Here is a 25,732-nt window from a genome sequence, read left to right as displayed (position 1 = left end):
TAGGTATTATCAGAATATCCACTAAGCAGGTTATAATGTTTGCATACTTAGAAACTGTATTAGTCAGCTCCATCTGCCATAACTAAATACCACAGACTGGGTGGCTAAAGCAACAGAAATTTATTTTATCCCAGTTCTAGAGGCTGGAAAGTCCAAAGTCAAGGTCTGGCAGGACTTGGTTTCTGGTGAGAATTCTCTTCCTTGCTTGCACATAGCCACATTCTTGCTGTCTGCTCTCCTGACCTTTTCTCCCTGTGCTTATGCAGAAAGAAAGAGAAAGAGGGCAAGCTCTCTCACATCTCCTCTTATCAGGGTACAATCCCATCACAAGAGCCCTACCTTCATGACCTCATCTAACCGTAATTACCTCCCAAAGGCCCCATCTCCAAATACCACCACACTGGGGGTTAAGGGCTTCAACATATGAATTAAGGGGAGGACACAAGCATTCAATCCATAACAACAATATTTTGAGGGCCCTAAATAGTAGATTTGTAATTGACAAGTCTTCATTTGCATTCCCTTGAATTGTCTCTTCCAACCCTAAGTGTGTTTCACCAGTTTTGCCTTGCCAAATTGTGGTGGTGGTTTTTTCCTCCATCTCCTTTTCCTATTTCTACAGTGGCAAAATTGCTCTGGTAATATGATGTACATGTTTCCTCCATCTGTCTAAAATGGTCACTTGCCCCCATCCAGAGGGAGACCCCACTGCAGGCTCTTGTAAGTAAGTGCAGGGGGCTGGAATGTTTGAAACTCCATTCAGAATGCCCTGCAAATCTGTTTGAATGCATTGTTCTAGTTGGCTGGATTCCATTTACGGGAGAGGACATTATCATTTCACCCTTCATTACACTGTCAGTTTTCTCTTGCTTGCTGGGTAGATGTTTGAGGAGACATTTCAGTGTTTTAGAGAGAAAGTAAAAAATACAATCTTTATTTTTAATGTTGGAAGCTCTTGTACATTGTAGGTTTTTTGTTTGTACAAATCTAATTCATCATTGCCATTTGATTTTCAGTGCCATAATGGGGAAGGGAGGAAAACAATTTAAATGGTGGAAAAGACTTTCCTTGCCCATTCTAGCCATTTTTGCATGTTTGTATTAACTTCATTCCTAAGTGCATCTTATAGAGTATTCTGAAAAGTGTCCAATCCAGATCTTTCCAGAGAATAAACATGAAAAGATAATGTTGAAACTTGTTTTAGTTTTCCTGAGCAGGATATTGCAAAATCAATCTAAGACCAATGAACTAAATGATTGAATTATGAAAGAATAGTTGAAATATGAGAGTGATTTTGTGCAGTTGAAGTTAAAATTTAAGATCAGACCACTGGTGCATGAAGAGAGATGTCTCTGACAAGAGAAAAGCCATATTTTTCTGATTCACTTTGAGGTCTAACTCCAAGCCATGCATTAAATTAACAATATTATCATAAAAATGAGGGTGCTAATTCTGTTCCATGCTGAAGTTAGAAAAATGATTTTATAGAAGCCTGAGCCATGCATTAAATGAACACAGTATTAACTGGGCTGATACTGATAAATCAATTTAAATGCCTCCCGTAGCTCGTGTTTGTGCAGAGTTGAATAGAGAAGAGCATCATTTGTTAGTTCAACCCAGAACTTCCTGGTGCCCTGGTTTTGATTTGCAGAATTTTCTTCAGAACCGTTTCTCCAGTGCTTTGCCTGCTGTGGATTTGCTTTTTAAAGTAATCGATTCCGTATTAAAAGTATGAGGATGGTATTTTCTTTCGGTGCTCATTTTCTCTGTACTGCTAATTATGTCCAGTCATGTTTCAAATTACACAAGAAGCTTTTGTAATGCAAAAGATCCCTGGGATGCCTTGTGTTGGTGAAAATATTGTGGATTCATCTGCTTCATTACATAAACTCTACACATTTTCATTCTAAAGGTTATTTAATCAAAAGTGCATCAATAAAACCATAAAAATATTTAATGGAGTTCCAGCAATTCTACATCAGATTCTTGCATTGTATGAGCATGCCAGTATTTTAATTCTGTATATATATATATTTTTGTGTGTGTGTGTGTGTAACCTAGGCTTCTCTAAAACGGTTATTACCTGTTTTTCAAAGAGGCTAGAGATTCTTATCATATTAGTTTATTTATTTTTTTGTCTTTGTGTCAACTATTTTTTTTCTTCTCTTGGCTTTGTTTCTAATCTTTTCCATCAGTGATCTTCAGTTTTTGCCTTTCATTTCTTTGTTCTGGTTATTTATTTATTCAACAAATACTGTTGAGTGCTAAGAGTTAAGTACTGAGGCTGCTTTTGTAGATAAGGAAGACAGGTTGTCTTCCTGCATGGACTTTGAGGTTTTGTGTGTATGTGTGTGCTTTGGATGTGGATGCGACCAGGAAGCAGGTGCTCACAGTCATGTGGACAGAGCAGTCTCAGAGAGGGTTGGGTTGGGGCAGGGAGGCTGAGAGAGCACAAAGCTGGAACATGCAGCCAACGGGGGGCTCAGTGATGGCTTCTTGGAAGAAGCGATGACGAAGTGAACACTTTAAGATAGGTAGGCATTAGCCAGGCATATGCATTGAGGTAGGGCAGGAAAAAGGAGAATAACAATTGAGGAGGAAAGTGCTATTTTCAGGTTGTAGTAAGTTTTCTCCCACCCCCAGGAAGTACAGGCCTGGCTGGCTTGACCAAAAGGAGTTCAGTGACTGGACATAGTGGAGTGGGGGTGAATGTGGGAGGCAGAGAGAGTGGGTAGGTGGGGGTGATGGGGAAAAGAATGGTAGTGGATTGAGAGGGGCGGTCCAGATCAAGCAAGTCTGGTCAGCCACGTAGAGGAACTGGTACATCCCCTGAAGGCAGTGGAAGACATGGAAGGAGTCTCTGCTGCAGGGTGACATGTCCACATGTTCCCTAAAGTCTCTTCTTTCTTCATGAGGTCTTTCCTCATTATCCTTAAAGGCTACTGTTGATCTTCTTTTGTTAGGCCTGAAAGCTGCATTGCTTTCATTAATCATGTCCAGCTTCCAACGTTAAGCAGGGTTCAGAATCCCCAGTATCATCCAGAGCCCAGTCAGCTGTCCTTTGCTCTCCAGTCTCTGGGCTGAGATTTACATGAACCAACATGTGACACTGTTCTACACCAATGCCGAAGCTTGCATGAATCTTGGTGGGTGAGCCCAGCCCATTTGTTCTTTGTTTTTAGATTCTTCTCCCAAAAGGTCTGGCCATTCATTGAATGAAACTTGGCTTTCCTCTTTTAGATCATCATTAAAATTCCCATTGAGGGTTTTGCTGTGTCTTTTATTTTTTTGTGTGTCTTTAAAATGCAAGATGTTGGGGGTACTTCCAGAGATTGGGTAAAAGGAAAGAAAAGGCAGATGGTGATGTATTCCTTGCTGTCAGAGCCTAGAGCTTGGCGGTTGGCCTGAGTAGCATGGGTTTCTCTTGAGGGTTTTTTTTTTTTTGGATGGACCGTGGCAACATCACAAATAAGCACTTTTTTATCATGAAAAGGAAAAGCAAACATTATTGAGCACATTCTTTTACTAATAAAAGTAAGAAAAAGTGGTCCATGATCACTCCACAGTGATGATCATGTGCAAATTTAGCCAGTGCTTGATATCCCTGACACATGGCAGGTGCTTAGTTAATATTCAGGGAGCAAACGAACAAAGGGTTTCATGGCAGATACCTTCCCGGCTGGTATTTGGCAGTAGGCTGGCAGCTCTGTCTTGGCTCCCTGTCTGCCAAATACCCCTGTTTTTGGGAGGGTTCAGAGTGTGGCCTAGGGTGGGGCAGTGTACAGCCACACAATGTGGTGGTTTCTGTCTCAGGTATTTAGAGAGTCACATGTGCCTACTGAAGCAGCCCTTCTCTCCAACGAATGCAGAGTCTGTGCTCTCTGCAGAGGTCAGGGGTACGTGAGCCCTGTTCCCAAGAATAAGTCATGGCCATTGCCCCAACACCCCTTCCTACTTAGCAAGTACCAGCTGTCAGTCTTTCTGTGTAGCACACAGCACACTCACATAAATATTTTCTTTCTTTCTTGTGCTTGTACACCCAGACACTTTCTTACATGCGGCTTCTCTGTTGACTCTTTACTGAACCATCTCATTTCATCCTCACGGTGAGTTCGTTAGAAAGATGCAGTTACAATCCCCATCCCCCCAATACGAACACTGACACCCAAAGAGTGGAGATGCTTTGGCCAAGGTCACCCAGCTAGTGTGTGTCCGAGCCCAGATTTGAACCCACCCTGTTTGCCGCAGTTGCTTTAGCTCTACTGCTCTACACTTGTGTGAATCAGAGGAGAAGAGCCAATCAGCCAGGAGAAAGGGAGAAGGAAACTGACAGTGACTGAGGCCCTGAGTCTATGTGGTAGATTCTAAGTTCTTTAAAGGGTGAAAGTTCTTCGTCCATCTCCTCACCACATGTTTAGTGGGCTGGCTAGACCATCTCTAAGGCAGCCTGGGCTCTCTCCTATCCTGCTAAGATACTCCCCCCATTTCCCAGAAACTTGCAGGAAGGACTAAAATGTTTGGGGAGAGTAGGGGGTGGTTGAGTGCCTCCCTGGGGTTCACTCTTGATAGCGGGAGGGAGCAAAAGCAAATGGCAGAAGAGCATTGCATCTGGCTAATGATGATGTGCATTGCATCCTTTTCTATTAGACCATTGATATCTGATTGTTTAAGTAGGGATGAAGGAGAGCTGAAGGAGGCCATTGTATCTTAGGACTGGAGGTGACCAGATCTTCAGTTGTAAATTGACTTGGCCATCTCACATTGTTTCACAATGTGGAAATCTAGGGGCCATCCATTAAAATGCAGAAATGGAAAGGTTTCCAAAAGGAGAACTGCTGGGAGCCTGGGAGCAGTTCTACATGCAGGGCACCCTTGGTGTCCCCCTCTGGAGGAGTGCTGGCTAGCGTGGTGAGCATCCACAGCCCATGGGCCTCTTTGGCACAGCTGCTTGGTGTGCACCATTCCCTCACACAGACGGCTGAGCCCCATTCCCTTTGGTGATACAGTCCAGATTGCTCAGCATAGTTTTGTCCTGATGCAGTCAAGGGAAATTAGTTAACTGCAAGCTTGGATGATGCCACTAACAAGCTGGCGGGGGTTCAGAAGAGCAGATTCCTCCACTGTGGCCAGGGCTTGCACAGTGACGGCGAGCATGGTTTTGATTACTGCACATGTTCCTCCCTGATGAGGGCAAGAACGTCTTGGTCTTCTTTACTTGTAAGCCCCTCTCCGGTCCCCCACATATACAGGCCTTTACATAACAAAGCAGTTTCAGGTATTTTGCCTCATTGGATCCTCACAGGGGCCTGTGGAGGGTAAACTGAAGATGAATTAGCACCTTATGCGTAAGATCTGGGATCACAGAGGTTTAGTGACTTACCCAAGGCTACACACTGAGTGTATGACAGAGGTGGGGCTTGGACCCAAGTGTCCTGACTCTTACCTCAGAGTATAGAACGCCAGGAATCAACATTGTGAATGTGTATCAGGTAGAATGTAGATAAAGTTTTAAAATTTACCTGGAAAATGGAGTTGGAAAGTTTTGGGCTGCAAGTTACAGAACAATTGAATAAAACTTGATTCAGTCTATAGGTGTTTCATAATCTCATGGAGGAAGCCTCAAAGAGGGCAGCTGCAGTTTGGTACAGTGGTTCAACAGTGTCAACAAGCACCCACATTGGCTCTATCTTCCTGCTCTGTCTTCCTTGAGCCTTGCTCTCCATTCTTAACCTTGTCAACCTTTGCAACCTCATGGTTGCAAAATGGCTGCTGCAGCTCCACAATAGCATCTCAAGAGGGAAGGAAGGCAGTGGATGTAGAAGAGTTTTCCTTTAATGGCAAGAAAAAAATTTCATTGAAACTGCCCAGAAAACTACCCCTTATGTTTCATTGGCTGGGAATGGATTACTTGACCACCCCCAGCTGCAAGACATGCTGTGAAAGCCTGTATCCAACAGAGGGGGACCAAATAGCTGTAATTGCCTAAGACTGATTATGCTTCAAGAATGAAAGGAATTAAGCTTTAGGAATGGGCATATTATCACCCTGAACCAAATCAGTCAGTGAGGGAGGTGGAGGAGAGGAAAAATGGCTGGGTTGTTTTTGTTTTTTTTCCCCCAGCAACTTCCAGTGTCAGTTTTATATGCACTGAGAGTTTTGTTTATTTTATTTTATTTTGGCCGCACTGTGCGGCTTGCAGGATCTTAGTTCCCCAACCAGGGTTTGAAGCCGGGCCCTCAGCAGTGAAAGTCCAGAGTCCTAACCACTGGACTGCCAGGGAATTCCCTGGACTGAGAATTTTAGAGAAGCATTTCTTCAGGTTAGACTGTGCAGTTGCTTCCTGGATCCTGAGATGACATTCCATTTGTTGACAGCTGATTTCAGAATTGCATAAATCAATTTTTTCTCCATGCCTCATCTCAGCTCTAAGTCCACTGAGCTATAATTTTTCTGATGGTTTTATGTGACTAAAAACAAAGATTAAAGAGGGAGCAAAAGTCAGATTGATAGGAAACATAGGCTTAGGCGCCAGAGAGGAGAAACTGGGGGCTCTGAGGTCCTGGGGTCAGTGGTTGGAAGGTCAAACTGCTTGGGTTTGAATCTGGACTCCACCCTATGTACTCCTCAGTGACTTTGCGGTTGATCATCCTTACTCGGCCTCTGTTTTCCCATCTGTAAAGGGGGAGTGATTGGAAGTACTTACTACCTGAGGTTGAGGTATCCTGTGAATGAAGTCTAGCCTGTGTCTAGATAAAGGAAATGCTCACTAACAGTTAGTTGCAAATATTAGTGTTATCACTACCCCGACTTGCTATTAAGCATCTTGGTAGGTGAAACCTAATACATCTTAGTCACTGTTGCAGCAGCTGCCAGTCTGGTCCTCTGCAGTCTGTCCCTGCAGTGTGTCCAGAGTAGTTGCCCCAAGCTGATCTCTTTATTTCACCCACTCCCCTGCCCACAGCCTATGGTTCCCACTGCCTGTAGGCTTAAAGTCCAAACTTCTTAGCCAGACTTTGCTCGCAGGCTGGCCCTGTGAGAGATGGTTTTGGTCCCTTCCCTCTGGAGCTCTGAGCTGGGCCTTTGGTCCCTAAAGTGGAAATGCCATGATACTCTCATTGAACAAATTGTTCCCCAGTACCTACTCTGGGTCCAGCCCTGTGCTTGTCACAGGGAATACACTGAGGAACCAGACATAGACCCTACTGATGTGGTCCCACATTGTGATGAAGGATCCAGGCACCAGGCAATTAAAATTTTGGAATGGATAGGAGCGGAGCCTCTATTGCAACAGAGGCAGATTCCCAGAGGAGGCAGGGGTGAGGTGGCCCAGAGGATGAACAGGCGTCAGCTGGAGATGCCAAAGGAGGGCTTCAGGCAGAAGGCCCAATTGTGGAAGGCCTGAAGGAAAAGATGGGTCATCTCAGAGGATAGAAAGGATATTAGGGCAGGCTGGTGCCTAGTTTATGGGGAGGGCTAATGAGTGAAGATGCTAGAAAGGTCAACAGGGCTGAGTGGCCAGAGCCCTGCCAAGCCCTGGGAAGGTTCCTCTGCAGAGCAGTGGGGGGCTCTGAATGACATTGACAAGAGGGGGCATGATTAGATTTGTGTTTGGGAATGTCCCAATCTAGCTACAGTGCAGAGAACCATGCTTGATGAGAGAAATTTAGATAAGACCACCCAAAATTTCTCTTCCTAGCTGTGAGCTTTGGACAAAAACAAGCTTTCATAATCTGGGTATTCTGGAATCAAAAATGATGGGAAGGCTGGCATTGGCCTGTGTGGACAGTGGTGTCACTGGGCATGTGCAGTGCTCTGACCAACACCTGCAAAGGCTCTTACAGGGGACTATCCAGGCCTCTCCTTTCCAACATTCTGTACTCACTCATATGTGACCTGCACATGGGTTCCTTAGCTCCATGAAACCAAAGGCAGAGCGGGAGCCCTATCCGCCCAAGTTTGGAGTGCTCTTTATTTATTTATTTATTTTGCCTCACCATGCGGCTTGTGGGATCTTAGTTCCCTGACCTGGGATCGAACCTGTGCCCCATGCAGTGGAAGCACAGAGTCCTAACCACTGGACCACCAGGAAATTCTGTGGAATGCTCTTTAGATCTCAGCTGGGCCATGCACTGTTAGCCATGCCCCGGTAGCCCCTATGTTTGGAGTCACCCCTGAAGAATTCTCAGTTAACTGTGTACACCCTGAACACTGCCATCTGCCAATATGTGCTCTACAAGTTTCCCCCTCAAACAAGAAATGAATGAAGTATGTCTTTGCACTTAAGCACAGTTTTTTTGTAGGGGTACTGATTGAGAAAGTCACCTTATGTGTAAATGATTTGAGCCTGTGATCGTGCTGCTTTTTTGTTTGTGTGTGTGTGTATCCTTAAATTATTGTGTACCCTTCAAAGGCTTAATTAAGCGTTTCCTCTCGGCTGTTTTTCCCTTTGCAGTATAACGAGGAGCTTCACTACGTGGAACCTTGCCTGAATGGAACGTTGGTGCAAGCTGACAGGACAAACAAGGAGGTAGGGCCTGCCGCTGGGCAGGTGCATCAGGGGTCATGGCACACCCATCTCCCTCACAGTGATCAATTACAGTAATTCTGTCCTGGTATTTAGAAACTCACCAAATGTACTGCCCTTTCATTTAGGGCCTTGGAACTCCAGTGTGTAGAACATTTATGAAGAGGCCCAAATAAAATCATGAAAGTAAAATACTTATATTGAGTTCAGATGCTCGATAGTTCTGAAACAATTGATTTTCTTTTGGTCTAAGCACATCCTGTGTTGTGCTTTTCACCCATATTGACACCATTGAAAGAATATGGCTCTTGCTGGAATTTCAAAGAAAATTGAACCCACTTGTTATATCTCTTCTTGCACTTAATAATAAAATTAATTAAATAACTGTTGGGGTAGATATTGGGGTAACTTGACTCCTGGATTAGAAGGTAAGCTTTACAAGGATAGGGATAATGTCACTCTCTGCTGTATCCTTAATGCTCCGAGCATTGCCTGCTTCATAAATATATATTGCCTGGAGCAAAAGGAAGGTATGTTAATGGAGGAACTTAGGAAATGGGATACAAATTTCCTTTCCAGTTGGAGCATTCTTGGAAAATTTGCACAGTGGATTTCTATAAAATTCTGTTTTCCTTTGGCCACCCTTAAATCTGTGAGTACAACCATCACAGCCACCACCCTACAGGGCCAAATGACAATTTAGGTTGAAAGTGTAGCTGTGGCTGCAACAATGTCACACGTCCTGGGACTCATAGCTATCATTACTCACATTGTTTTGTTGTACCTGCCATGTGGGTACAATAAAATAATGCTCCTCCTCTGGAGAGCAGATCCCCATGAAGTGACTGAGGACAATAGCCAAGGTAGCTCTCTGTGATGTACTATGCATGTGCTGGGAAGAACCTCTGGCCCAAATGGGCAGGGAGTCCCATTGGTGCTATCCTAGATGCAGGTGGTAGAAGTTTGGGTACCTCTGAGGGAGTGAACAGTAGAGGATTGGGAGAAATGCACTAGAACTGGAACACAGAGTGAGAAGGACAAATTATAACAGAGTTAATATCCAAACTTTAATCTGAGGGGAAGCACCACTATAATCAGCTTTGCTTTTAGGAGAGAGAAACAAGTATGTTATAGCTCAAAGAACAAGTGTATCCAGGGAATGTTTGTTCATGGTAATTTTTTTGGCCAAGGTAGGAAAAAAATAGCAAACTTACAGCCAGATTTCTCTGGGGACTTTCTCTTTGTTTGGCCATTGCCTGGCTCTAGAGTTCACCCCATTCCCAATTTTGTAGCATTGGAATGTCTCCCAGAGCCTTAAATAGGTGTCCAGTGATGGAGCTCACAACGTTAAATAGAAAAGATTCTTCCTTCAGGTGGCTTCCCCGATGAACAAGGGCAGTGTGATATTTGGAGATATGAAGTCTAATGAATGAAAAAATTGTTAGAGAAAGTGAGCTAAGAATTTATTTAAAATCTCCTTTGAACTTATGAATGTTGAAGATTGAAGTCGTTTTTATTAAAACCAATCCAGACTTTTTATTTTGCCAGTATGGATTAGCCATATTTTAATCAGATCCCTCCCCTTACAACTGAAAAGTCCTGGACGTTACCCCACAAACAAGTATAGGAAGACCTGCAAGGTAGAAAGAAGGGGAACTGCCTAGACTTAAAGACGTGGAGGTGAGTTCCCTGGGTTTTTTTTTTTTTTTTTTTTGCAGTACGTGGGCCTCTCACTGTTATGGCCTCTCCTGTTGCGGAGCACAGGCTCCAGATGCGCAGGCTCAGCGGCCATGGCTCACGGGCCCAGCCGCTCTGCGGCCTGTGGGATCTTCACGGACCGGGGCACGAACCCGTGTCCCCTGCATTGGCAGGCAGACTCTCAACCACTGCACCACCAGGGAAGCCCCTTCCCTGGGTTTTTTATTAATTCCCATAGAATCAATATCTGTTCTATAATAGAATCTGTTCCCAAGTAGAGCACTCCAGAAGCTTCCCACCTGGGCCAACAACAGGCATAGACAAAAACAAACAAACTTCTAAGAAAAGCCTGTTTCCTTTAGTCAAAGGACCAGGAAAAGAATGGCCTAACAATAAAATCCTTTTGTGACAGTACCTTTCCTATTGTAGCCAAACACCAATGGAGCAACCAATAGACCAGCTGTCCACAGTTTCAGCAGGGCTAAACAGGAAGTTGATCTTCCACCCCACCCACAACCACTTGGCCCTTGTGCCACACCTCAACAGACAGATTGACTGCCAAGAAAACCGATTAAATAGGACCCAGAGTCTCACTGTATACAATCCAAAATGCCCAAAATGCAATTAAAAATTCCTTGTCATCCCAAGAACAAGAAAAGTCACAACATAAATGAAAAAGGCAATCAATAGATGCCAATATTGACAGGAATCAGATGTTGAATTTAAAATTAAATTTAATAAAATATTTTTTAAAAAATTAAATTGTTTCAAAAGCAATTAGGAATTCTCTTTTTCATTTATTTTTCAAATAAATGAAAAATATAAAATCTCGGTAAAGAAATAGAAGTTATAAAAAAGAGCCAAGTGGAAATTATAGAACTGAAAAATACAGTCACCAAAATAAAAAGCTCACTGGATCAGCTCAGTTGTAGAGTGGAGATGACAACAGATAGAATTAGTAAACTTCAGGACAGATCAATAGAAATTATCCAGCCTGAGCAACAGAGAGAAAATAGATTGGAACAAAATGAATAGAGTCTCAGGGACATGTGGGACAGCAAAAGGGCTAGCATTCATGTCATAAAAGTCTCAGGAGATGAGAGAGTGGGACTGGATAGATATTTGAAGATATATTGGCTGAAAACCTCCCCAAATTAGTGAAAAGCATAAACATGCATGTTCAAGAGGCTGAGTAAATTCCAAATAGGATAAATCCAAGTAAATCCATGGGAAGACATTATAATTAAATATAATTACACAAGGAAAACAAAAGTGATATCCACCACAGAGAAATGACACATTATTTAAAATACCAATTTGAATAACAGCAGATTTCTCATATGAAACAACGGAGACCAGAAGGAAGTGGCGTAGCATTTTTCAAGTACTGAAAGAAATGAACTGTCCACCTAGGATTCTATATTCAGTGAAAATACTCTTCATGAATGAAGGAGAAATAAAGACATGCTCAGAAGGAAAACTGTGAGAATTTGTTGCCAGCAAACCTACCCTTAAAGAATGGTTAGAGAATTTCTCCAAACAGAAGGGAAATAACAGAAAAAGGCTTGAAACTTCAGAAAGGAAAGAATATAGGGACTTCCCTGGTGGTCCAGCGGTTAAGACTCCACCCTCTCAGTGCTGGGGGCCTGGGTTCCATCCCTGGTCAGGGAACTAGATACAGCGCGTGCATGCCGCAACTAAGAGCCTGCTCGTGGCAACGAGTATCCCGTGTGCTGCAACTAAGACCCGGTGCAGCCAAATAAATTTTTTTTAAAAAAGGAAAGAATATAGAAATGGTTAAATATAGAAGTAAGTATGATATAGTATCTTAATTCTCAGGAGATTTTTAAAAAATTTTATTGGAAGTATAGCTGATTTACAACGTTGTGTTAATTTCTGCTGTATTACAAAGCAACTCATTTATACATATCAGTGTATTCTTTTTCATATTCTTTTTCTTTTTCATACTCTTTTCCACTGTGGTTTATCACAGGATATTAAATTATAGTTCCTTGTGCTATACAGTAGGACCTTGCTGTTTATCCATCCTATGTATCATAGTTTGTATCTACTAATCCCAAATTCCCCATCCTTCCCTCTCCCATACCTCCCCCTTTGGTAACCACAAGTGTGTTCTCTACGTCTGGGAGCCTGTTTTTGTTTCATAGATAAGTTCATTTGTGTCGTATTTTAGATTTCATGTAAAAGTGGTATCATATGCTATTTGTCTTTCTCTTTCTGACTTACTTCACTTATTATGATAATCTCTAGGTCCATCCATGTTGCTGCAAATACTATTATTCTTTTTAATGGCTGAGTAATATTCCACTGTGTGTGTGTATGTGTGTATGTACCACATATATACCACATCTTCTTTTATTTTGAATTTTATTTTATGCTATTTTTTTATACAGCAGATTCTTATTAGTATCTATTTTATACATATTAGTGTATATATGTCACTCCCAATCTCCCAATTCATCCCACCACCACCACCCCCTGCTTTCCCCACTTGCTATCCATATGTTTGTTCTCTACATCTGTCTCTTTCTGCCTTGCAAACCAGTTCATCTCTACCATTTTTCTAGATTCCACATATATGTGTTAATATACGATATTTGTTTTTCTCTTTCTGACTCACTTCACTCTGTATGACAGTCTCTAGGTCTATCCATGTCTCTGCAAGTGACCCAGTTTCATTCCTTTTTATGGTTGAGTAATAGTCCATTGTATATATGTACCACATCTTCTTTATCCACTTGTCTGTCGATGGGCATTTAGGTTGCTTCCATGACCTGGCTATTGTAAATAGTGCTGCAGTAAACATTGGGGTGCATGTGTTTTTTTGAATTATGGTTCTCTCTGGGTATATGCCCAGTAGTGGGATTGCTGGGTCATATGGTAATTCTATTTTTAGTTTTTTTAAGGAACCTCCATACTGTTCTCCATAGTGGCTGTATCAGTTTACATTCCCACCGACAGTGCAAGAGGTATACCACATCTTCTTTATCCATTCATCTGTCAATTTAGGTTGTTTCCATGTCTTGGCTATTGTAAATAGTGCTACTATGAACATAGGGGTGCATGTATATTTTCAAATTATAGTTTTGTCTGGGTATATGTCCAGGAGTGGGGCTTCCAGATCATATGGCAACTCTATTTTTAGTTTTTTGAGGAACCTCCATACTATTTTACATAGTGGCTGCACCAGTTTACATTTCCACCAGCAGTGTAAGAGGGTTCCCTTTTCTCCACACGTCAGGAGATTCTTAAATCATATTTGATAGTTGAAACAAAAATTATAGCATCATCTGATGGTGCCCAATGTTTGTTGAGGAAATTCTTAAGACAATTATATTTGAAGGTGTGGAAGGTAGAGGGACCTAATTAGAAGTAGGATTTCTACATTTCACTGTAAGTGATAAATGCTACTACCAATAGACTGTGATAAATTACATGTTTATATTATAGTACTTAGAGCAACCATTAAGAAAACAATAAAAAGAGGAATACTTAAAAAGTAACTCACAGAAATAAGAAAAGAGAAATAGAAATGAGAAACAGAGGAAATGAACAGGAAAAAGACATAAAGTGGCAGACTTAATCCCTAACATATCACTAATTATCTTAAACATAAGTGGTCCAGGCACACCAATTGAAAGATAGAGGTTGGCCAAGTAGATTTTTAAAAAATGACCCAACCATATGCTTACAACAAGAAATTTGCTTCTAATACAATGACATAGGTATGTTGAAAGTAAAAGGATGGGAAAAGATATACTATGCAAACATTAAAAAATAGAAGTGACTATATTAATATGAGGTAAAGTCATCTTTAGAGCAAAGAAAGATACTAGAGACAAAGAGGAACAGTACATAACGATAAAAGGGTCAGTCCACCAGGAAGAAATAACAGTTCTAAATATGTTTGCACCAAACTACAGATCTTCAAAACGCATGAAGCAAAAAATTAAAAGTTGAGAGTAAAAATAGAAGAACTTACAGTTATAGTTGGGGACTTGTACACTTCACAGTCATGAGTTGCCAGACTATTAAGATGAAAATCAGCAGGGATATGGAGGAACTGAACAGCACCATCAACCAATAAGATACAGATACCATTCATAGAAGGCTTTACCCAACAACAGCAGAATATACATTTTTTTCAAGTACCCATGGAACATTACCCAAGATAAAACAGATCCTGGGTCATAATACAGACCTCAACAACTTTGAAAGAGTTAAAATGATAGAGTATTTTTTATAATTATAATGGAATCAAATTAGAAATCATTAATATAAAGACATCAGAAGAATCTCTAAACATTTCAAAATTAAACAATATACTACTAAATAATTCATGGGTCAAAGAGGAAGTCTTAGAGGAAATTTTAAAAATATAAAAGTGAATGAAAATGAAAAACAGTGTATCAGAATATGTGGGACAAAGTTATTACAGCATCCAGAGGGAAATTTATAGCACTGAATTCTTATATTAAAGAGGAAAGCCTCAAATTAATAATCTAATTTCCTACCAAAAGAAACTAGAAAAATGAGAGCAAAATAAACCCAAAGCAAACAGAAGGAAGGAAATAATAAAGAGCAGAAATTAATTACAGGCATACCTCATTTTATTTTGCTTCAGTTTATTGCACTTTGCAGTAATATTGCGTTTTTCACAAACTGAAGGTTTGTAGCAACCCTGAGCCAAGAAGGTCTATTGCCACCATTTCCTCAACAGCATGTGCTCACTTCATGCCTCTGTGTCACATTTTGGTAATTCTCACAATATTTCACACTTTTCCATTATTACTATATTTGTTATGGTGATCTGTGATCAGTCATCTTTGATGTTACTATTGTAATTGCTTTGGGATGCTACAACCTGGGCCCATATAAGATGGCGAACTTAATAAATGTCTTGTGATTTAATGCAATTCCTGTCAATTACAGCAAGGTTTTTATAGACATAGACAAGAGTATTCTAAAGTTTACATAGAAAGGCACAGGGCCTAGAATATTAAACAATCTTGAAAAAGAAGGAAGTAGGAGGAATCAATTTACCCAATGTTAAGGCCTATTACATAGTTACAGTAATTAAGACAGTGTGGTATTGATGGAGGAGTAGACGTATAGATCAATGGAATAGAAGAAAGAACACGGAAATATACCCACACAGATATGCTCAACTGATTTTTTATAAGAGTGCAAAGACAATTCAATGGAGGACGATATCCTTTTCAACAAATAAAGCAATTGAACATCCATAAGGAAGAGGAAACAAACAAATAAACAAAAATTTAACCTTGACCGAAACACTGAAACTTAAACAAAATTTAACTCAAATGGATCAAAAACTTAAATGTAAAATGTACAGCTATGACACCCTTTGGAAAAAAAAAGAGAAAATCTTCAGAAAATCTAGGGCTAGACAAAGAGTTCTTAGGCTTGACACCAAAAGCTCAGTCCATAAAAGGAAAATTTGATAAAATGGATCTCATTGAAATTAGAAAAAAACCCTTTTCTATGTGAAAGACCCTGCTGAAAGGATGAAAAAATGTGTGGTTTGCAAATATCTTTTCCCAAGATAGTTTGGAACTAGCAATCTATATGAATATACTAACTATATATAAACTACGTATAGATAGAGCACAAGTATATAAAGAATACATAAATAATGCCAACTCAAGAGTCCAAGCATAATTAGAAAATGGGCAAAAGACATGAAGAGACATTTTGTTGAAGAGGATATACAGGTGACAAGTGAGTTCATGAAAAGATATTCAACATCATTAGCTAGGGAAATTGAAACCCCAATGAGGTATCACTACACACCTATTGGAATGGCTAGAATAAAATAAATGAATAAAAAATAAAAAACACCAGATGCTGGCTAGGATGTGGAAAAACTGGATCACTCATACCATACACTGCTGAAAGGAACATAAAATGATACAACCACTTTGGGAAACATTTGGCTGTTTCTTATAAAACTAAACATGCAATTACAATGTAACCCAGCAGTTGCTCTCTTGGGCATGTATCTCAGATAGATGAAAACTTGTGTTCACACAAAAACCTGTTAGCGGCTTTATTTGTAGAAGCTAAAAACTGGAAACAACCCAGATATCCTTCAGTAGGTGAATAGTTAACAAGCTGTGATATATCCATACCATTAAATACTACTTAGCAATTAAAAAAAAAAGAACTATTTGTACCCACAATAACTGGGACAAATCTTTGAATATTTGGGGAGTTATCCTGAGTGGAAAAAGCCAATCCCAAAATAATACATACGGCATGATTCCATTCTTATAACATTCTTGAAATGACAAAATTATGGAAGTGGAGAACAAATTAGTGGTTGCCAGGGGTTTGGGTTGGGAGTGGGGAGAGGTCAGTGGTTATAAAAGGGCAGCATGAGGGAACCTTGTTGTGATGGGATTGTTATGTATCTTGACTTTATCAATGTCAATACCCTGATTGTGATATTATATCACTATATACTATATAGATAGTGTGTGTGTGTGTGTATATATATATATATATATCACTATATCCTGTAGTTTTGCATCATGTCAGTGGATGAATACTAGGTAAAAGGTATAAGGCATTTCTCTGTGTTATTTCTGACAATTGCATGTGGATCTATACTTACCTCAAAATAAAGAGTTTAATTAAAAATATTATGAAGTATACAAGTTGATCTTAAAAAGGGGCTTTATCAAATTAGTGCCAGCAGTTGAACAATGTGTGTTAGGTTGCTTTAGTTATCTTAAAAAAAGGTGCTGATTTGTAGCTCAGTTTCTAATGGCAAGGGATTTCAGTGTTCTTACCTCAAATCTCAGAAGACAAAGCATTTGTTTTTCATTGGAATCTTGGGATATTTTAAGCAAAGATGAGCTCTTTTGGCTAATTTCAACCAATTTCCATATGTATCATCAAATAGATGTTAGGCCACATACATTAAGAACTCGCATCGTGGATGTGACACAGACTAGTAAATTCATAAAAAGCAAAATGATAATTTACATCACCTCACCTAACTGCAAAGTCCTGGGGTGGAAAAGTCAGCACCCAAGGCCTTGAACATGGTGTCAGGAGTCATCCCCACTCCCTCCAGTGCCTCCCCTATGTGTCTTCTTATGGACTCTGATTCTGCAAGATCAGGTGCACATTCTGGATCCATAATTGAGTTTCCAGTGGCTGGAGCAGCCCAGCCAGCAGCCTGGTCCCAGTGTCTACAGCTGTGGCAAGGAGGCAGGCCAGTGTTGGACAGACCTGCTTGGTTTTCCAGAAGGAAAAGACTGGGCACCTAGGTCAGTACCTATGAGGTTGATGCTCAGTAGAAGAATGAATGAATGAATGAATGAATGAATAGATAAGCCACCTGGGAGAGGATTCTGGTTGAAAATTTTTTTTTTTTCATTTCAGTAGAAGACCCACAAAACACTGAAAACAAAAGCATGAAATGCATTCCTTTTTTTTTTTTTTTTTTTTTTTTTTTTTTTGCGGTACGTGGGCCTCTCACTGTTGTGGCCTCGCCCGTCGCGGAGCACAGGCTCCAGACGCGCAGGCTCAACGGCCACGGCTCACGGGCCCAGCCGCTCCGTGGCATGTGGGATCTTCCCGGACCGGAGCACAAACCCGTGTCCCCTGCATTGGCAGGCGGACTCTCAACCACTGCGCCACCAGGGAAGCCCCGTTACATTTTAATATAATCAGGATAACCTGAACTCGATTGTGAGTGAAATTATCTGATTCCAGGGTTGATATTCCTCACTACTCTGTCTAGTTCAGTCCAAATCCCTTGAATGGCAGCTTTGAAACCATTTTCTCATGTTCTTTGTGAAATAGGAATGGGGATTATGACCTTCTGTATAAACCTGTGTACAACGGGCAGTGTGCATGCACGTTGATGCCAGCCTTCCATCCTGTGAGTTAAATAATTCTGACTAAAATGTGCCAAATCCTTTGGGATGTTTCATTCTTCACTCAAAATATCCATATATATCCTGACAAGTTCTCATGACAGCCAAATATCATGTCTTTCTTACTTTTTCATCTTATGACCATTTCCCTGGCGGCCACTGTAATGCTACTTGCAGTTAATGAAAGGGTATGAAAGGGCTTCTAGAAGGTGACATCTGGGATTATTATGTCATGTACCTTCAGTCCAATGACAGTTAACTCTGGTTTCCCAATATTTAGGTGACCTCCTGAAAAATCAAAACTGGATAATTTTAGTTAAAACAGTTTGATAAAATTCATCTTAAAAATTTGAAAGAGGAGTGAGAGAATCTTGATGTTTTGAAATAAAAGAAAATGTTAGAGCAAAAACACTGGCCTTGGACAGACTAAATAGTCCTGTTTCACAGATTTCCTGTGATTTTGCTTGACATGGCCCATGACACATCATCCCTGAACAAGTGATCTTGAGATTCTATTAAGTTTTTGTTTTTGTCTTTCAAAGTATTGCTTACTGTCTAGAGAGAATTTTGCTTTGCTGCTTTATGTACCAAATAACGGAAATATTCTTTCTTTAAAGAAAGAGAAACCATGACAAATTCGTTGAGCCTGGAGTTTAAATATAGAATTCAAATGAGTAAACTCTTGTCCTAATCTACTTCAGACCGCCTGAACTGTTCATCAGACCTTAAAATGAACCTCCTGTGGTCTCTCTTGGGGGAGGGAGGAAGATTAGTGATATGGCTTTTCTCTGGTTTTATAATGAAGATGTTCTGAAATCCACTGAATTTCATAGCTCTGTTCAAGATTCATTTGTATTTGCTGCAAAATCAACCAATCTTAGAAACCCATGTCACTGTCATCTTCCTCCACAGTTTTGATCTTTTCCCACGGGATCAGGAGACACTGAACTTAACAAAAATGAAGTGAATTAACAAAAATGCACATCAGAGTTGCTGGATTTTCCCCAGTATTGTTTCTTCCAGCCTGAACTTTGTCAAAAGAGTCATCCTGGATTCTAAAACTTCCCACTTCCCATGGCTTTATGGGCATCCAGTGTACAGATGGGTATACATTGTACAGATTTGCCAGTGTTATGGGAGTGAGGGGTATGTTATGAACTGTAAGCAGAAAGTAGCCCTCTGCACATCCGTGAATGTTGCCTGCCCAAACACCAAGGGAGACAGAATTGCAGAGGGAACAAACACTAACCCATTTTTATTCAATTCAAAATTAATAAAAGGTAGTAAGAATTGCATTGCTTTAAAAAATGTCACAGTACATTAAAAGATACAGAGAAAAATTTGGAATAACTTAAATGTAAATAGCTTTTTCTAGATCCAAAATAACACAATGAGCTCTAAACAAGAATAAGTTGGGTTTATGTATATTACCACAAAAGAGTGGCAATGGTCTATAGTTAGGTGAACTAAAAGCATGACGTTGTACAGCAGATCTCTAGAACTTATCTTGGAATATTGAATTACTGGGCGTCTCCTTATTAAGGCTTCCATCATATGCCTCCTGTTTGCCTATCCATTCTCCTCTTTTGCTATTATGACATTTTCCCCCACCCCTGCCCTCCATCATCTTTCTCTGTCTCCCTCCTTCCTTCCCTCTTTCTTTCCTATTCCAGCCATATTAAAATTCCTATAGCCTAGAAGTCATCGTGCACCCTCTTGAAACCTTACATGTGTTCTGTTTTCCCTGTTTGGAACATACAACTTTTTTCCTTCCTATTCTCCCACATCTCTTTTGCCCAATCAACTTTTTCATCCTCTGATCTCAGATACAATAAAAGTGCCCTCTGTGGTTTCCCCATGATGCCACGTGGCGATCTGGTTTCTCTCTGCCCTTCCCACTAGCCAGGGTCTCCTGGATCTGGTTTCTCTCTGCCCTTCCCACTAGCCAGGGTCTCCTGGATGATTCTGTATTCACCACTGTTTCTACTGCATCCAGCATAGGGCTGGGCTGTGCATAAAGAGCACTGAATGGAGGAAGGAAGGAGCACATCGGATCAAGTCAGTCTCCTGATCAGAGCCCTCCCAAGGTTTCCTATTCCACGTAGAATGAAACCTAACCTTCTTTTCAGTGAGTGCAGTGCCTGCCGACCACTATACGCTCTTCCTTCATCCACTCTGGGCGTGGAGCTCGTTTCTTTGTCATCCCGCTCTACGCCATGCCCACTCCCACCTCCTAAGGGCCTCAGCACCAACTCCTTCTCCTGAAAGAAGTAGAAGCTTTCCTTTTTGGTTAGATCTCAGCCCAGAGGTCACCTTCCCTGACCCCTGCTCCATGCTACCCTGCTCTGACTCACGTGAGCCCTGGTGACAGATGTTCCTTTCTTTTTATTTACTTGTTCATTTGTCTGTCTCTCACCCACAACCTGAAAGATCTCTCTGTGGACACTCACACTCTGTGTTTTATCTCTGCTGCCTCTCTTAGAAGGAGACCTTGCCCATCAAAAGTGCTCAGATATTACTAAATAGGTGAATGAATGGAGAAAGGAATATTCAGTTTCTCATCCTGCTATAGTTTAACATGAAGTCTTAGGTCTTGAGAGTAAAAGAAAAAGCTAGAGGTAGGCAAACTGACAGTTGAAAAATGGGAGCTGATAGTCTGATTTTGGGCGGGGGGAAAGACCAAAATCGGTTTAGATAAAATAGCTGGGAGGACATAAGCAACATCAAGGATTTTGATAAAAGTTACAGCAATATATCTATATCCACCAGAGTTACTGTTCAGCATGACAATTTTGAGTTATTGGGGTGAATTTAATTTCAGATCAATAGTCTCTATTTTGGAGAGAGAAGAGTAATATTAGAGGTGGAAATGCCTAATGGTTAAGAACCAAATTAACATGGCTGTGAGTTTGGGCAAGGTGACCAGCTGTGGAGCAGTGTGTGTGTCACCTCACCTCTGTAAGCTGCCTTTTCCTTCCCATCCACAGGTGAGCATCCACTGTCCCCTTCCTTCCTGTACTATCACATAGGACTCTGGGAAAGTTTAACGGGAGAATGGCATTAGGGCGTTTTGCAGGGCCAGCATCTTAACAAATTTGAGTAATTGTTTATTCACTTAAGTAATAATAATAATTAATGATTTCTTAAGAAGTTTTTCTGCCCCAAATGTTAACATGTAGAAAGATAGAGTGTATGAAGGCTAAACTGCAGTTCTCAGAACAAGCCACTTCCCAGAGCATCTCTCCTAGAGAGACCAGCCCTTCTGCGTGAAGTTCTCATGTGCATATATACCACCAAGCTATCCACCTTTTGACATTTTTAATGGAAACACTCAAACCATTAAGCTAGAATGTGCTGTCCATGATTTCGCAAATATTTAGTTAACAATCATGGGAATTGTACCTGGCAGTGTGGCACAGAAACAGTTCAGCACTTGGATGCACACATGTCCTGGGCCATCAGTAAATATAACAATCTGTGAGTAAAATGTGACCGACCCAGAGCATCTGGGCTACCCTAGAGACCACTTCAGGCACTTATAAAAATAATACTGTCCGTGACTATAGTCGAGGTTTTTGGCCAGCATCTAATGTCCAAGAAACCCCTGTCTTACACTAAAACCCAAGTTATTTTTATGGCAGGTGTCACTGATGGGAAGATAGAAAAGAAAGTAGAAATGGCAAGAGGTCCTGCAGCACATTGTAAAATCCTGCCTTGTTGAGTGGCAGGTGCAGCCACCTTAGCTATTCTGCTGTAACCTTCTAGAACACTGTGAATGTCAGGGTAATGGGAACCCAGTCATGCCTCCCTCACACCTCGGTTGCGACTCCTTACTTTCCAAAGCCTCGTCTTCTCTCTCCTTTCATTGAATCATCACTAACTCTGGAAGTCACACCCTGCAATCTCATATTTTATGTTGGATAAAATGAATCTAGGGCAACTTGATCAGAATAAAAGACTATTAGGAGCAGCCTTATTAAATTGCTATTTTTAAAAAAAAAAAATTGCTATTTTTGTAGGTTAAAAAATTGTCTAATAGTTCAGCATTTCTCTTAGGTGTTATGGCCAGTCCCTGTTAATTGGGAGGCGACCTCAGGCGTAACACATTAGCCTGTATGCTCCCAATAGGTTGTACAGCTGATTCAATTAACGACTATTAAATGTATAAATTAACTGTACAGGATCCTAAAAGCAAATAAAGTAACTAATTAATAAGAAAAAACCCCAAAACAACCTAGTCATCAGAACAATGGACTTTCATATGCAGATTACTGCAGCAGTGTGGGAAAGCCTCCCTTAGGTCTGCCCTCTAACTTCAATTATTTCTGAGGGATTAAACCTGTTACTTTTGCCAAACATGGTTAAAATGAGCTATGAGAAACCCCCTGAAGGTTTTAATGCCGCGTGACTTCACTCTGTGCTCATTCCTTAGGTCTGGGCCTGGATGCCAGACCATCCGAGGATTAATTAGCACACTGGCCACAGGGGCAGAGCCTGGGGAGAGTAGGAAGCTGCCAGGGTCTCTGCCTCAGCTGCATCACTGAGCCTGGGGAGGATCATCCAGATGCCAGGCCCAGACCCTCTGCTCTCCCTGCCAAGGCCCTGGTGGTGTAAGCCAGCTGGCACAGAGTGTGCGCAACCCTCGAGTTTGCGGTCAGTTAGTTGCGCGAAACACTTTAGGACCAGGGGATGGCGCAGAAGGCATTTCTCAGGAAGGAGCTGTTGTCTGACCTGAACCTTGCCAGTTCTGCATTCTCAAGCAGTGTCTGATTGCAGCCTGTCCCCTCCCTGGGGGAGTGAGGTACAATGGCACACTTGGGTAGAAGACCCAAAAACTAACAGAAGGAAGCTCCTGCAGCCTTGCTCCCTTTACACATTGTTTGTGCCCTGTTGCTAATTGAAGATCAGTCTCCTCTGCATTAAACGCGTTCAGTGCACAAAGCAGAAGGTATTTTCGCTTGTGTAGCTGCCTCTTCTTATCTTTAGAGAGAGAAGATGTTCTTCTATCTGTAATACTTAAAAGATTTGCTTTATGTCTAGTAGCTTTCTAGGGTGTTTGCCTCAAACTCTTGCTGGGTTGAGCTGGATTGACCTCATTTAGCAGCTAGCTGGGTCTTGGAGCGGAGCATCTAGCACAAATCAGTGTGCCTTGGTTGAAACTGATATCTCATGATCATTTCACTAGGGTAGTTAGAAAGTTGCATGCCTGGCTTTTCCTCAAGAACTGGTTTGGTTTGGGGAACTACAGACTGCCGAGTACCCAAGATAATGGGGTATGCTGTGAGGCACTGGGGAGCTGCCTCACGAATGGAGCCTCCTGCTGTACTTGTTTTTGGCTTTCCTTCCTTGCCAGCTGTATGAGCCTCCCATGCCATGGCTTCATCATGTGTACATCTAATGAGCCGTGCATGGAAGCTGCAGGTCTTAGAAGGGGCAATTCACTGAGTGCAGCTCTGACCCAATGTCTGGAGCCCTCCCTGTCATTCTGCTCCCAGGATGCTGCACTGGACCTCCTTGCCCAGAGGTTTCTTCACTCATTTTTGTTGATAATCAAATGTTTATCTATCTGTCTATATTTTTTGATGATGCCCAGATCGTGTACCCAATGTCTTACACTTGGATTTGTGTGATCCAGACTAGCTGACCAAGACCACTCACTCACGTTTTCATCATGGACATATCATGTCGGATGAGACTGGTCACATTTGGCTAAAAGCATTTTGACTTAAATAATTTCTAAATTCCCATTCTGGTCATCAGGGGGTGAATGATTAAAACTTGGCAGCTGGGCCTAAGAATCCCAAGAACAGTATTAAACAATGTGTAGATTCCTAAGCCCATTGGAGATCTACTGGATTAGAATCTGTCAGCCTGGAGCCCCAGAATGTTTTTTAACAAGTTTCCGGGTACTTCTGTTGTGGTCCGTCCATGAAACTACTATTAGACATCATTGGGATCTAGTACACCGCAAAACTTTTGCTCCAGTCACCCCACAGAAATTAGCGATTTTCCTTGGATTTTTTTGGATGTGGAAGCTTCATGAGCATCTACCTTTTTTTTTTTTAACATCTTTATTGGAGTATAATTGCTTTACAATGGTGTGTTAGTTTCTGCTTTAGAACAAAATGAATCAGTTATATATATACATATGTTCCCATATCCCTTCCCTCCTGCGTCTCCCTCCCTCCCACCCTCCCTATCCCACCCCTCCAGGCGGTCACGAAGCACCGAGCTGACCTCCCCGTGCCATGCGGCTGCTTCCCACTAGCTATCTACCTTATGTTTGGTAGTGTATATAGCATGTACCTTCTGATCTCTCATTACTGTTTCCATTCCAAGCCTTGGGAGCCTGATTTAAATGTATGAGTTATTTTTGGAGTTAAAATATTAAATATTTTCATGGTTAGGAGATGCCTTCTAAAACTCTTCATTTTTCCTGATATTTGACACCAGCTAATTTTAATAGCTGACTTATCAAACTAATAGCTGTGAAGGACTCCGTGTACAGTTCCCAGTTAAGGATAAAATGCTGTGTTTTAGCCTTTTAGGACACTGGGAAATAAAACCAGGCATTGATGAACATGAGTAGACATTTATGTAGAGACAAAAGTCTGTGAATGGAGACAGTCTTCTAATACAATGCCAAGTTCCTGTCCCTATGTCTGCCCCAAGCCAAGCTGACATCAGGACTGGCTAAATAATTTGCAGGGCCTAGTGCGAAATGAAAATGAGGGGCCGCTTGTCCAAAAATTAAGAATTGCAGGGTGGTGGCCGCAGATCATTAAACCTGGGCCCTTCTAAACATGGGTTCCTGTGTGAAGCCAACCCTGGAATTGGTCTCATTTATTAGCTCAGAAATATTTCCTCTTTTTTTACCTGTTTATAAGATGGCTTCAAAAGAACATCTACATAATAATAAGAAGAAAAGAGTTCTGAATTACTGTACAAAGTTTTGAGGTAGGTAGACTCAGTTTTAGGGTTCTGTGTTTTTTTTTTTGAACCAGTGTTAAATTTGTTTCTACTTCACCTGTGTAAAAGTTTATCTGACCACTAGAGGTATATCTCTTCTTTACTACCACCCCAGAAGGAGTTTCCATTGGGATCTTTTAAAACACACCAGCCCCATAATCTGAGATTTCAAGCTGGAGTTGAAGCAGTGCAGTGCCTGCTGTTGTTTAGACATTTCCATTGTCTGAAGTTGAAGGTTTTTGTGGGTGGTCCCCCTCTGTTCGGTGTCACTATCAACAAACGTGTGGAAAGAAGAAATAAGCACAGATGAGGACAAGCTTCAATCAGCTCTGCCTTAATTAGCGAGTCGGTTGCATTTGTAGCACAGGCAGAATCAATTAGGGAGCTGGGCTAGGAGACAGCACTGGCCCTGCCATCCGCCCAGCCCGGAGAATGTAGGTAGGTGGCTCCACCAAAGAGGAAGAGATGCTGTCCCTGGCCTCCTCCTAAACAAGGCCCCAAGACTGCTTATTTCACCCAACTGTTTTTAGTTCTTTTATTTTCCAAGAATTCCTCCTATCTGCCAGGCTCTCTCTGCCTCATCTATCCACTCTCTTCCTTTCTTTCAAGG

General features: G+C 41.3%; 1 protein-coding gene across 1 annotated transcript in view; it reads left to right on the top strand.

The window, feature by feature from the left end:
• The window catches only part of CACNA2D3 (calcium voltage-gated channel auxiliary subunit alpha2delta 3), a 795,852-nt gene that overhangs the window by 368,681 nt on the left and 401,439 nt on the right, over window positions 1–25,732 (top strand). The window contains exon 9 of the mRNA XM_032649095.1: window positions 8,453–8,527. Within this exon, the coding sequence (XP_032504986.1) occupies window positions 8,453–8,527 (75 nt within the window). The remainder of the gene's footprint in view (window positions 1–8,452; window positions 8,528–25,732) is intronic.

Source organism: Phocoena sinus, chromosome 11, assembly GCF_008692025.1.
Source record: "Phocoena sinus isolate mPhoSin1 chromosome 11, mPhoSin1.pri, whole genome shotgun sequence".
Taxonomy (NCBI): domain Eukaryota; kingdom Metazoa; phylum Chordata; class Mammalia; order Artiodactyla; family Phocoenidae; genus Phocoena; species Phocoena sinus.
Note: the sequence above shows the minus strand (reverse complement) of the source record. Positions and strands in the feature narration are given on the sequence as shown.